The sequence below is a fragment of the Urocitellus parryii genome, chromosome 2 (assembly GCF_045843805.1).
Source record: "Urocitellus parryii isolate mUroPar1 chromosome 2, mUroPar1.hap1, whole genome shotgun sequence".
Lineage (NCBI taxonomy): Eukaryota > Metazoa > Chordata > Mammalia > Rodentia > Sciuridae > Urocitellus > Urocitellus parryii.
This window is the reverse complement of record NC_135532.1, coordinates 213970312-213982746: the sequence shown is the minus strand read 5'-3', so window position 1 is coordinate 213982746 and position 12435 is coordinate 213970312. Positions and strand designations below refer to the sequence as shown.

The 12435-nt window shown below is 40.3% G+C and overlaps 1 protein-coding gene across 1 annotated transcript; it reads left to right on the top strand.

Moving 5' to 3' along the window:
* The first annotated feature begins 11634 nt into the window (after positions 1 to 11634).
* Positions 11635 to 11883, top strand: Krtap7-1 (keratin associated protein 7-1). Its single transcript, XM_026393509.2, has one exon. It carries the CDS (start codon positions 11635 to 11637, stop codon positions 11881 to 11883), a length of 249 nt encoding a protein of 82 aa, XP_026249294.1.
* The last annotated feature ends 552 nt before the right edge of the window (positions 11884 to 12435 follow it).

The window sequence follows — 12435 nt, the reverse complement described above, 5'->3', positions numbered from 1 at the left end:
GTTTATGGTACCACTCTGGTCTCAGTCTATACTATCCCTGTGAAGACACTGGGATAGCACAGAATTTGGCTTCAAAGTCAGGAGATTTGGAAGACTTTGCATCTGACTCATTGGAGGCTGTCCTGTACCCTGGCTGCTCCGAGCCTGCAGGTGATAGTCACCGTCAACAGAGGGCAGCAGAGGGACTCGCACGCACCACAGGCCAGGTTCCCAAGGGTTCCTGTGGGCCCTGAGTGTTTCACTGCTGTAAAAATGCTACGATGATGAATTTATTCTGATAAATTCAATAATGAATTTATTTAAATAATAAATTTATTCTACTTTTCTGATTTTGTTAGTTATTTATTAACGATTAAAATGCTTATTGAACTCTTGTGTATTCCAGGCTTTATGATATCGGTGTCTCAGTGTGAACATTGGATTCTTCTCTCCCTCTTTCTCTGTGACTCCTTCGACCTGCCATTCCTTTGCTTGCTTCTCTTGGGTTCTTCCTGCTCAGCTTTCAAAATCAGCTCACTGTGTCCTGGGTGACCAGTGCAGCCAAACTAGCAGGTTCCAGCAAGGGGCGTTGGGAGATTGGAAGAAATACAGAGTCACACATGCAGATCTTGAAGACAAAACTCAGATGGAGCTCTGCTGTCTGATGGAGAAGCAGGTCTAAAGAATTACACCAGTAATATTTATTATATATGTCTCTAAATCAGATTAAAGACTATGCAAGCATTATCCTTTGTATTTAGGAAAGTTATAGAGTTAGCAACAGTATGCAGTTATATCCTCAGTTACATACTACTGTTGCAATGTGCAATGTTAGGAGCCTTATGCAGCTCTCAAGAAAGTCCATTGTTCAAAGTAACTAATTCACCGGCAGATTCAGGAGCAGCAGAACTGGTGAAACATTGTGGTTATCTTAGCAAGGAAGATCCTTCATTCCCAGGAGCTGCTGTGCCTGAGAATAAGGTCAAGGAGGATAAGACTCTAACATGGAGGGCATCTCTATAGCAACTGGGCGTCCTATGCCTTTGCACAGAAACTTTCCCAATCACCAACTATGACACAGCTATGAAATCATCAGGGACGCCAATCTTAGACACTGGGCTCCCAGTCACTGTCACTGCTCTCCACAGTGTCCTGCTCCAGGAAGCCTTCCTGTACCTCACCAGTCTTGTTTAGTTTCTTTCTCTCTGTATCTAGTTTCCTGCCGCCGCCTTCTCTCTCTACTTTGTCTATTTTGATCTCCTGGCACTCTCTCAAGAACTTTTCTCAGTCTCTTTTCTATTTTAATATGGATAGCATTCATTCACACTGCAGAACATCTTACTTCAAGGAGAACAAAGCCTCCATATTACAGTTTCTATACTGTCTTATCACCTGTCATAGTATGAGCATTTGGCAACACCATTAAATAGTCTTCATAAATGTAATTTATAGTGGCTGCATAGTACTTACAAGAAATATTATTTTAAAAAAGCCCCTGCCAGACTTTAGTTCCAGGAAAAATGTCTATAAATGGGTATTGGGGGAGGCAACACAATATCTTAAAAATTCCCTTTGATAGGATAGTGTACCATGATGGTTGCCAGGGCAGAGGTGCCAACCTCCGACTCCCTCTCCACCTCCCTAGAAATGATGGAAAAGATGAGTCCCTTGAGAGGAATAAATCAGAGAACCCTGTGAAAAATAAAGATTGCCATCAGAAGACAGCAGAAACAGGGAATTCCTCAAAGACAGAAAGCAAACAGGCCCGGGCACTGTTAGGACTGCCGAGACAGATGGGCCGAGGCCATGCTGTTAGCCTAGTGCTGATGGGTGAGCTGGCCTGTGCCCTTCTTTGTGCCAAGCAGCATACAAAAAAGTTATTTGCCCAAGGTCCAGTGTAGGAAGCAAAACATTATGTCTTCTGGTCACTGGTGACAGTGGAGATGGAGAGGCTTGAGCAGATTTGAGATATATTTTCGGAGCTGATAGGATTAGTGATGGATATATGTGTGTGTGTGTGTGTGTGTGTGTGTGTGTGTGTGTATTTGTTTTCGATGCCTGTGTAGCAATATCACCACCGTGGCTTAAAATATCACCCATTTCTCATCTTAGCTTCTGTGGGGCCAGTATTCTGGGTAGAGCTTCAGGGCATCCAGGGGGGGTGCAGCTCATCTCAAGGCTTGAGTGTGAAGGATCCACTCTGAGGTTCATATGGTCTTTGGTGGGACCCAATATCTTGTAGCCTATTGCCCAAGGGCTTTGGTTTTGTTGCTGTTTCTGTGCCCTGCAGGCTGGATGCTGGCTCATTTGGGTCTCTACAGCATGGTTATTTGCTTTATAAAAACCATCAGGGGAAAAACACAGATGCTGCAATTGTACATAACGTAAGCACAAATTGACATCAACTTCAGCATGGTCTAGCATTAGAAGCAACTTACAGCCCCCACCCCTATTCATGAGAAGGTATTTCTCAAGGGAATGACCACCAAGATACAGGGTCATGGAGGCTACCTGAGAGTCTCACAGGAGATATGGTGCAGGAAAAAAATCCATTTTGTTTTTTTTAACCTGAGCCATTGATTGGATTCGAGTCTGGGATGGACAAGGTCTCAAGGCACCTTGCTTTTAGTCTCAAATCAGCATTGACAATGGGACTTGAACACTTTGCTTTCTTTCCTGTATCTCACTCTCCTTGTGTATAAAATCAGAAGGGAGCTGGACTGGAATTTCCTTCAGCTCCAATGTTCAAAATCTCTTTACCAAAAACTCCAAATAACAGAAATTATTCTTGGAATGGGAATACAGCTGAGTAGTAAAGGGCTTGCCTAGCATGCACAAGGCCCTGGGTTTGATACTCAGTGCTGTAAAAACGAAGAAACAAACAAAAACCAAAAAAAGAAAAAAAAGAAAAAAAAAAAAGAAAACTAATTTGATCCTTCTACTCTGGGAGCTGTTTTCTCATCATTTTTCTTCCTTTTTTTGGATAAACATCTATGAAGGATAGTTTACGTTTGTTATTCTTTTCTTTTTATCAGTGGTACAATTAATCATTTGAAGTACAGATTCTTCCTGCCTTTACTGATTTTTCTTTTCTCAAAAAGCATCAATAAGGCATACTGGCCAATTCAGTAAGAATCTCACCTGCATCCTCCTCCTTCTGTGGGGCATTAAGTGGTGGGGCTCTCTCAACCTTGAGTGTCCACTCTTAGGGCTTCTGTTGGTCTCACTGTCTTGACACTTTTGCCCTCTCTGACTTCTGTATTGATTCCCCTGACATCTCTTGTTCCCCAGTTCCCTGGAAAACAGGCATCTCCAGTGCTGTGTTCCCAGGCTTCTCCTTGATCTGACTTTGCCTTAAGCTTTCCTTGAAGACATGAAATCCTGATCATTACATTTAGCTTTTATTCCCCCCAAGGTGTTTTTTTTTTAATTTTTTATTTCCACACATATTTACGTTTAATACTCTTGGCATAGGTGACCTCTTCACTTTAATCCTCTCCTAACTTCTCTATTACCACTAACAGAAGTACTTTTTACCCAGGTAGCCGGGTGACTCATTGGGTTTCTTTCTTTCCATCTTGTTATCTATTTAGTGCTAAATAAATACTATACATTCTTCTTTCAAAATTTTACTAACATCTGTTTTTCCTCTTCACATTTTATTGCTACCTGTGTAACCCAGAGTCTAGACTGTTTTTGAATTGATGACTGTAATAGAACACTAATCTGTGGTGCTTCCCTAGTAACATTCACTATGCTGAGCCCCGGGCTGATCACATCCTTTCCTCAATTAAATCCTTTAGTAACTGCTCTCTATCTATGTCCCACATACACATCTGTTCATGAAGCCCAACCCTTTTTTCACTTGAGCACTCATTTGCCAAACATCTCTCTTCACATTCCCACATATGCTCAGTTTTTTATCTAAAGAATCAGCTCACCAATCCCCAAACAAATGCAGGCATTAATTACTGTGGTGCCTTTGCCATTGATGAGTCTTCTTTACACATACCTTTTCCCCACCAATGGAAACCATGTGCATTCTTCGCGGCAAACCCAAACAACCATCTATTCATGTGTCAAAATATGAAGAGGTACATAGTGAGTTGCAACTGTGTATCAGTCAGACACCACACAAGATGCTGAAGAGACAATGCTGCTTTTAGGGTCACTCTAGCCAGGAGCAGGGACGGCGAAGAAGAAGACCATCATGGAGGTCTAGAGTAGGAAGGGAACATGTCATATGAGCTGATGCTGGCCAGTTAGACAGGAACGGGACTGAAGTAAAATGCTTGACTTCCCCAACCCCAAACAAGATGAAGTCATTGACGACTTTTTAACTAGAACAAAGCACACTTTGCAAAGGTCACTGTAGATAATATTTAGGAATAATCCTTTGGAGCAGCCAAAGTGGAAGAAAGAAGACCAGTGAGGAAGGTAGGACGGTGGCCTAGGGTGCAGAGGAAGGTGGTCAGACTGCTGGCTGATGGATCATCTGAGGTAAATTTCAAAGGCAGAGCTGACTGAACCTGGTGAGAGATTGAATGAAGAAGTTAATGATGAAGAAAGAAATTAAGTTTTCGTTCTGGGCAATTAGATAACAGTGTTATTTACGAAGATGGGAAAAGCTGGAGAAAATTAGGAGATCAAAATTTGACATGTTAAAAAATCATTTGTACGTGAAAGTTCATAGTAGCATTGCTCATAATAGCTCAAAATTGGAAACGATCTAAATGTCTGTCAACAAATGAATAAGTAAGAAAAATGTGAGGTATTCTTACCGTGCGATGCTGTTTGGTAATAAAAAGGAACCAAGCAGGGATAACTGCTACAGAATGGAAGGGTGTTGAAAATACTGGGCTAGGGGAAGAAGCCAGACTCAAAAGATCATATACACACGATTCCATTTACGAGAAATGTCGAGAACAGGCAAATCCATAGAGACAGAACTAGGTTTAGTGGTTGAGAATGTGGAGTGAATTTTATTGGACATGAGGGTTCTTTTTTGGAAAATGTTCAGAAAATGGATAACGGTGACGGTTGCATGACTCTGTAAATATACTAAAACCCACTGAACTGTGCACTTCCAAAGACAGATTTTGTTCTATGTATCAAAAAGTTCCGTATCTTTATCAAAAAAAGATATTACTTGAAACAATGTTTGAGATGCCGTTTGTGTCTGGGTTCTCCACAAAGCAGTTTCAGATAAAGTGTTCACTTTATTGTTTTTTTCTTTAGGGACAGGAATAAAGGGAAGGAGAGGGGAGCTAGGCAGGAGGGTGGAGAGCTGAAGGGAGGATGTCGTTTTAAGTTGACCAGAGCATGGCACAGCTCTGTGTTTGGGCCATGGGACCATTCCCCAAGAAGTGTTTATCCCGCCCAGGACTGGCTGAGAAAGTTCATTCATGGGGAAAAGGGGAAGAGGGTAGCCACAGACCCCCATGTGTCTTTGGTCAGAAGTTCACTTACAGGGCATTTGTCTTCCACCTTTCTTGGATTGTACAAGTGTGGGATCAGATTAGCTCTTAGTGTTTTTCCTAGAAATTAAGGTGAAATTCTTGGGTGGGAGTGAGATCGATCTGGTGAGGAAAAGAGGCTATCCGCTTGTTGTACCAGCTTGAGGTGTGTTGGAACCCACATTGAGAGGATTCCTATAGGAGCACCTACATTGGAGGTGGATTTTCCAACTTGTGGGCACACAGTTGCTTATAATAGTCACTGTCTTTTGTATTTCTATAGTTTGAGTTGAAATGTCTCCTTTTTCATCTCTTTTTTTATTTAATTGAATTTTTTTCTTTCTCTATGGATTAGAGAATTTAATCCATTTACATTTCAGTGTTTTATTGAAAGTTCAGTGCTTCTCTGTCATTTTGTTTCCCCTTTCCTGGTATTTTCCAGGCCTTCTATTACTTTTCTCATCTCTTTTCTGTGTGTGTGGTTTGCTAGGTTTCTTTCGTGATTATATTTGGTTTCTTTGTCTTTATCACTAGCTTATATGCTATAATTATTTTCTTTGTGGTTACTCTGGGACTTGAATAAAGCAATCTTATAGCTGTAAAAGGCCATTTTAAGCTGATAACTGCAGTTGTATTCAAATACTTTAAACTTTTGTATTCCCCCCCCCAAAAATTTGTGATTTTGTTAGTTTAATATCCATTCTTTAATATTGTATATTCCTTATCATCTTCTTACAGTTATGGTTATCATTGACATTTTGACTTCTGACTAGACATTCAAGAGTTTTTATATATCCCTGTTACAATAAGGGAGAATTTGGAACTTGATTATGAATTTACCTCTATCAATGAGTTTTGTGCCTTTCCATGTTCTCATCATATAATTATTATTCTTTCTTTTTCTGTGGAAGCATTCCTTAAGCATTCTTAGGCCTGATCTAGTAGTGATAAATACCCTGAGCTTTGGCTTGTCTTGGAAAGACTTTCTCCTTCATATCTGAAGGATTGTTTTGCTGGATATATAGTAGTCCTGGGTGTCAGTTTTCTTCTTTCAGCACTCTAAATATATTAGCCCATTTTTTCCTGGCCTGCAAGTTTTCTGTTGAGAAATCTGCTGCCTATCTTATGGGGATTTCCTAAATTATGGATTAACATTTTGTTGTTGTTGTCGTTACTATTTTTAGCATTCTATCTTTGTCTTTGATTTTTAAGAACTTGATTATAATGTGCTTTGGAGAACATCTCTTTGGGGTGATTCTCATTGAACCTTTAATTTTTATGTCTCTGGATGTCCATATCCTTCCCAAGACTTGGAAAGTCTTCAGCTACTGCTTCATTAAGTCATCTTTCTGTGCTTTTCTCTGTCTCTTATCCCCCTAGAACACAAACAATGTGAACACTTTGTTTGCTTAATGATGTCCCATGTACCCTGTAGGTTTTCCCTTGTCTGGTGGAGCATCTAGTGAGCATTCATCTCCCTTTATCTAATAGAGAAGATTTCATAGGGAAAGTTTTTTTTTTTTTTTTTATGTATAGATGCATGCTAACGTGCTGGTTGGGTAGGATGTGTGGATTTGGTTCCAGGTCCATGCAGCATCTTCATCTGTAGCCTATGTCAGCTAAACTTGTGAGTGCCTCGGTGCTCAAGGCTACAGGTGTCTGTGCCGCTGCTCCACTGGGTCAAGGGTTGCCTCCCCACTTGCGGTGGGGTTGCATAACGCCACAAGAATGCAGAGACTAGTCTCTCCTGGGTCAAATGTGACCTCCCTGCTGGAGGGTCTGGTCGGAGGCTGGCTGGTCTCCATTGAGTGGTATGTCATCTCCTCTGCACTGAAACAGAGTAGCTGCAGATTCCTGGGCATGAATGGTTAGCTGGTTCTTGGGTCATGTTGTTTTCTTCCTACCACCCAGGATCTCCCATTCCATTGGGGATATGGTGCCATTTGGGCTCTGGTGCAGGGTCTTGGCTATTCCCTGGGGTCTAGGTTCTCCACAGCCAGGGTCAGGGCACTACAACTACTTGTGTTAGCACAGTACAGTTGTGGTACAGCCTGAAACATGGGGTGATGCAGGAAGTACTTACTTATGCCTAGAATAGCACACACTCTAGCATTGACTTTCACATCAAGATGGCATCGTACAGCAGCAGCCTGGGTCAAGGAGGTGTGGACACAATGTGGTCTCTTTCTTTGGAGCAATCCAACTATGTGCACTTGTACAACCCCTGAGCTTGGGTTCAGAGGATGCCAGATTGCAGGATAGCCCTAGCAGCAAAGATCATAGGTGTCTAAACTTAGTATTATTACTATTAACTTTTGGTACTGGGATTAAACTTGGCCAACTGAGCCCTTTTAATTTTTTCTTTTTTATTTTGAGACAGCGTCTCCCTGAATTGCCCAGGTTAGCCTTGAACATGCTATCTTCCTGACTCAGCCATCAGAATCACTGGTATTATAAATGTGCCACCATACTGCTGTACAAATGTATTGAAGTTTTAAGGGGGGAGTGCAGGGTATCTTTTTTTTTAAAGGGGGGGAGAGAGAGAGAGAGAGAGAGAGAGAGAGAGAGAGAGAGAGAGAGAGAGAGAGAGAAGAATCATTTTTGGAGATAGACACAACACAATGCCTTTATTTTTATGTGGTGCTGAGAATCGAACCCGAGTCTCGCCCGTGCTAAGCGAGCACTCTACCTCTGAGCCACAATCCCAGCCCTGCAGGGTATCTTTTGATTGTCTTTTTCCTTTCAGGAGAATTCTATTTTGATTCTGAGCTCTTTCTGACTCTGAAGACAGGTTGGCAGAACTGGGAGAATTTGTTTTGTGTAGCCATCCTGACTCTGCCAGCTCCTGAGGGTCTCTATCACTCTGCTCTACCCCTGCACGCTCCCTTAGAAACTCCAGCAGGATGTACTTGCTTATCCATTATTTTGGTCCTTTGTGGGAGGGGCAGGCATTGGGTTCCTCTACTCAGTCATCTGGTTCTGCCTGCTTTTAAAATATGTTAAATTTATTTTAGTCTGTGTAAGGAATATAAATTCTCTGTGAAAGCCATTAATGTTCTGCAACACTGTGAATTTTCTCCTTCCAGGCAAATGATGGGGGTTGCACTTCATGACCTGTGAAGTGAGATGTGAGTCTATAACTTACTTTAGGAAATGAGAAGAGTTTGGAACTCATGCAAGCACGTGGTGAATCTGTAGAAACCAGTGTGTGTGATTTATCACATTCTCTTTCATTGTCTGTGATTTTAGATAATGAAAGCTCTATTACCTTAAATCCTGAAATGAGAATTCCTACTGTTTACAATATCATGAGAAGGATGTATAGTATGTGCATGAAATAAGTTTTTGATCATTCAAAACATGGAGATTTGGGGTTGTTTGCTTCAACAGCTCAAAGTAGCCTTTCTTGATGGATATGTTCTTCAAGAAAACAGCACAGTGAATTGTATATCGGAAGCACTTTATAACCAGAAGCTTTTCAAAGCATTAATGAATTACACGCCAAAAGCAGCATAGTAAAGTAGTTAAGACTGTGATTTGGAGCTAGATGGCATGGATTTAGAGTTTGATTCTGCTGACTACTAACCATGTGAGCTTGGGCAATTTGCTTAAACTGTTTGGAATCAGTGTTCTTATAAAATATCCTAATACCCACATCATAAGAACATTATAAAAAATTAAATAAATTAACATTTGTCAAATGCTTCAAGGCATGCACAGTAAGTTCCCTTACTATTTATACAGGTAAAATATAGAAATAAATTGTATATGTAAAGTTTTTAGAAAAGGATCTAGCACAGAGTAAGTCCATCAGGAAAATTTATCATTATTACTAATATTTCAAATAAAAGCGATTGTTGGTTAGCAATCAAATACTTGGCTGATTATCATTTTTTTTCTGGAAAAGACTAATAGGGGTCAGGAAACTAAAAACAGGCAAGGGAGACCATATATTATTTTCCTTCTGATTTGGGATAACAAAATTAGAGTCCAATCAGTTGGGCTTCACCTCTGGGAAGATGACTGGAATTCAGCTGTTGCTTTCTTTGTGTAATCAGACAGGAAGCAGAGAGCACTGGGGAATGCAGAAGACAAACTAAGGCATTTTCTTTACTTATCTCTATCACCCAGAGTAAAAGGAAACAGGCCACCTGTGACTGGAGCTGAACACTTCTGCCAGTGTGAGATAAGCAGCCCAGGGTGATTTCACACAGTCGAGCAAAGACACTTTTCTTGAAATCTCATGAAAGATGGGCCCTGGGATTTGTCAGGATGGTTTATTCATGAGCATCGTCTGATATACTCATTAAAAACACAAGATTTTCAGCATTTCATGGTGGTGTTGGGAGAGGAGAGCTTCTGAAGAACTCTAGGGCAGCTTCTGAGTTTTAAGCTGGTTTGTTGGGGGAGTCTTCTATATGCTTACATTTGCCCTCCCAGAGTCTAGTCCTAGAGTTCAGTCTGACGGACTGAAATACCACTGCCACCTTGTGGCACCATATCCAAATTACAGGCTCAATGTTCACATGTGATAAAATCATCAAAATTAAAATTTTCAAATCACTACCCACAGTCATATTTAATTCTTAGTCACTACTGCCATTTTTTAAATTCGCAAATATATATTTTTGAATTTTATGGATTATCTGATGTAGAGTCTATATTAATAACACCATGCCACCATGCAACCTCATACCATTTTTATTCATTCCCTCTCTTAAAAACGGAATTTGAAAATATGACTTTTATTTTGATTCTAAGTATAAACTCTCATAGCATGTTATAAGTTTATAGGATAAAAGGATCCTTATGCACTTTTAACATGTTCAGTAGGTAGCTCTTCTGTCAAAGACCCTGTGAGAGGTAAAATCTTAAACAGATGTCAGATAGGAATAATTCATTTTACATATTATAATCTATAATTGACCAATAAGGAAGAGAACATAAAAAGAAATTTATATTCAGAAACGTTTCTTCTTTTGATTTCAGGAAATTCTGACTCTTATTCACATGTAAAAAAAGATTCTTTCTTAAACAGTTGAATTGGCATAGATTTAGCTTTGACAAACCCAAATTCTTCCTGCTTTACCTTCATCATGAAGCATGGTCACATGGAGCAAAACAGGAGCAGAAAAAAGTGCTGTCTTCTCAAATATAACTTGGATTTCCTAATGGATATGGCATTGAGGCTTGTTTTATGAGGAGTCCATAAGAACCAAGCATAGAATAACATACCTTTGAAACTGGGCATCATTCCACTTAGCAAAAATGTGGTAACTCCACAACAAGATAGTTGGCAATGTTTAAGATGATTTACAACCGAAGAGTGTATGTTCTCCATAAATAATAAAATAAATGTTAACAAGGAAGATGCTCATAAATGAAGTAGATGAAAATTAATAGTAGATTCCATAGTCATCTTATTGGTGTCCTGCCAGCCTCTGTATAAAGACTTGTTTGGGTGGATATTTGTAGCGATGCTTTTGAAAATTAAAAAAAAAAATGGAGGTAAAATTTAGACAACAAACCATTTAAAAGTGGACAACTCTGTTATTTAGCATATTTATGATGTTCTGCAACTACAATATCTACCTAGTTACAAATTATTTTCTTCATCTACAAAGGAAAATCTGTACCCATAAGTTACTTGGTGTAAAAATGTCTTGAAATGATAAGTACAGCGAATTTCAAGAGGCTTATAGAATATGACTCGAAAGTTTGAAAATCATGTTATCAAGTGTCAAAGACCTCCATATAAGGCTTTGTCTTGATTTTAAGGGTTTACATTTCTTCTAAAGGTTTTTTCAGCTTAGCTGTCAATCGGGAAGATTTAATCAGGGTATTTAAAGAGTCTCACATGATATAATCAGAAAAGTAGTTGAACTATGGGACACTGATGAAAAGAATTCAATGTCATGTCATGGATGGTCACTGGCTTTGAAGACAGGTCGCATTCTTTGCAAATAGAAGAGCCAACAAAACATGCGCAAGGAGTCTGTGGGTTTCTTTATATGCGTTTTATTAGAAAATAATGGGGTTACTTATGCAAATAGGTGGGAAGATATGTAGACAGGCATGTCATGCCCACCAACTTGAGGTATAAAAAGGTGCAAGCAGGAGGACATCTTCATTCACACTTGGGTAGCCTGTGCTTCCAACACCTCTCCAACACCACTCCAGATCCCCCTCAAGGCCCATCATGACTCGCTATTTCTGCTGCGGAAACTACTTCCCAGGCTACCCTTTCTTTGGAACCAACTTCCACGGGACCTTCAGAGCCACGCCCCTCAACTGCGTGGTGCCTCTGGGTACCCCCATCAACCACTGCTACAGCTCCCGCAACCACTGCTTTGGAGGAGGCAACTACCAGAACCTGGGCTGTTGCTATGGTAGCAGCTATTACAGGCCTTGGGGCTCTGGCTCTGGTTTCGGCTACAGCACCTACTGATGGACCAGTGGCTCTGGAGACTACAGGATTCCCCCTCGATTCTCTGCAAAGAACAGGCTGAAGAGCAATGACGGTCTTCCTGCCTCCAGATGCTCTGGAGAGATGCTGACTTCTTACTGCTGTCCTGCTCTTCCATGAAGCTTCACAAGTCACCCTGAACTCAAATTTCAAACTGGTACTCATCTACAGTCTGGGAAAGCAAGACATAGCTGAAATTTGGCAGTTAAGCCAGTAGTTTGCCTCCCAGAGTTGCTCTGCTCATATGTTAGTAATTTGGACATCAACATTAATGTATTTGAAATTGAGTGTGGGTAGGAAGGAATTTTACTGTTAGTCTCCTAATAAATCTACTTCATTCAGCACACACATTTTTGTTCTGGTCATTTATTCTCCTGTGTTTTTATGCTCTTGAATTCACCAATTAGTTTCAACTTTGGCTTTAACCAAATTCTATTCTGATTTCAGGCTGTACAACCAGGATAGAATGATTGTTAACAAATTTTTAAATATTGAGATTTTAGTTTAAACATTCCTTATGAATGTCCCAAATTT

Excerpts from the sequence above, each read along its gene's own strand:
- Krtap7-1 (XM_026393509.2), top strand. The coding sequence starts at position 11,635 with ATGACTCGCTATTTCTGCTGCGGAAACTACTTCCCAGGCTACCCTTTC.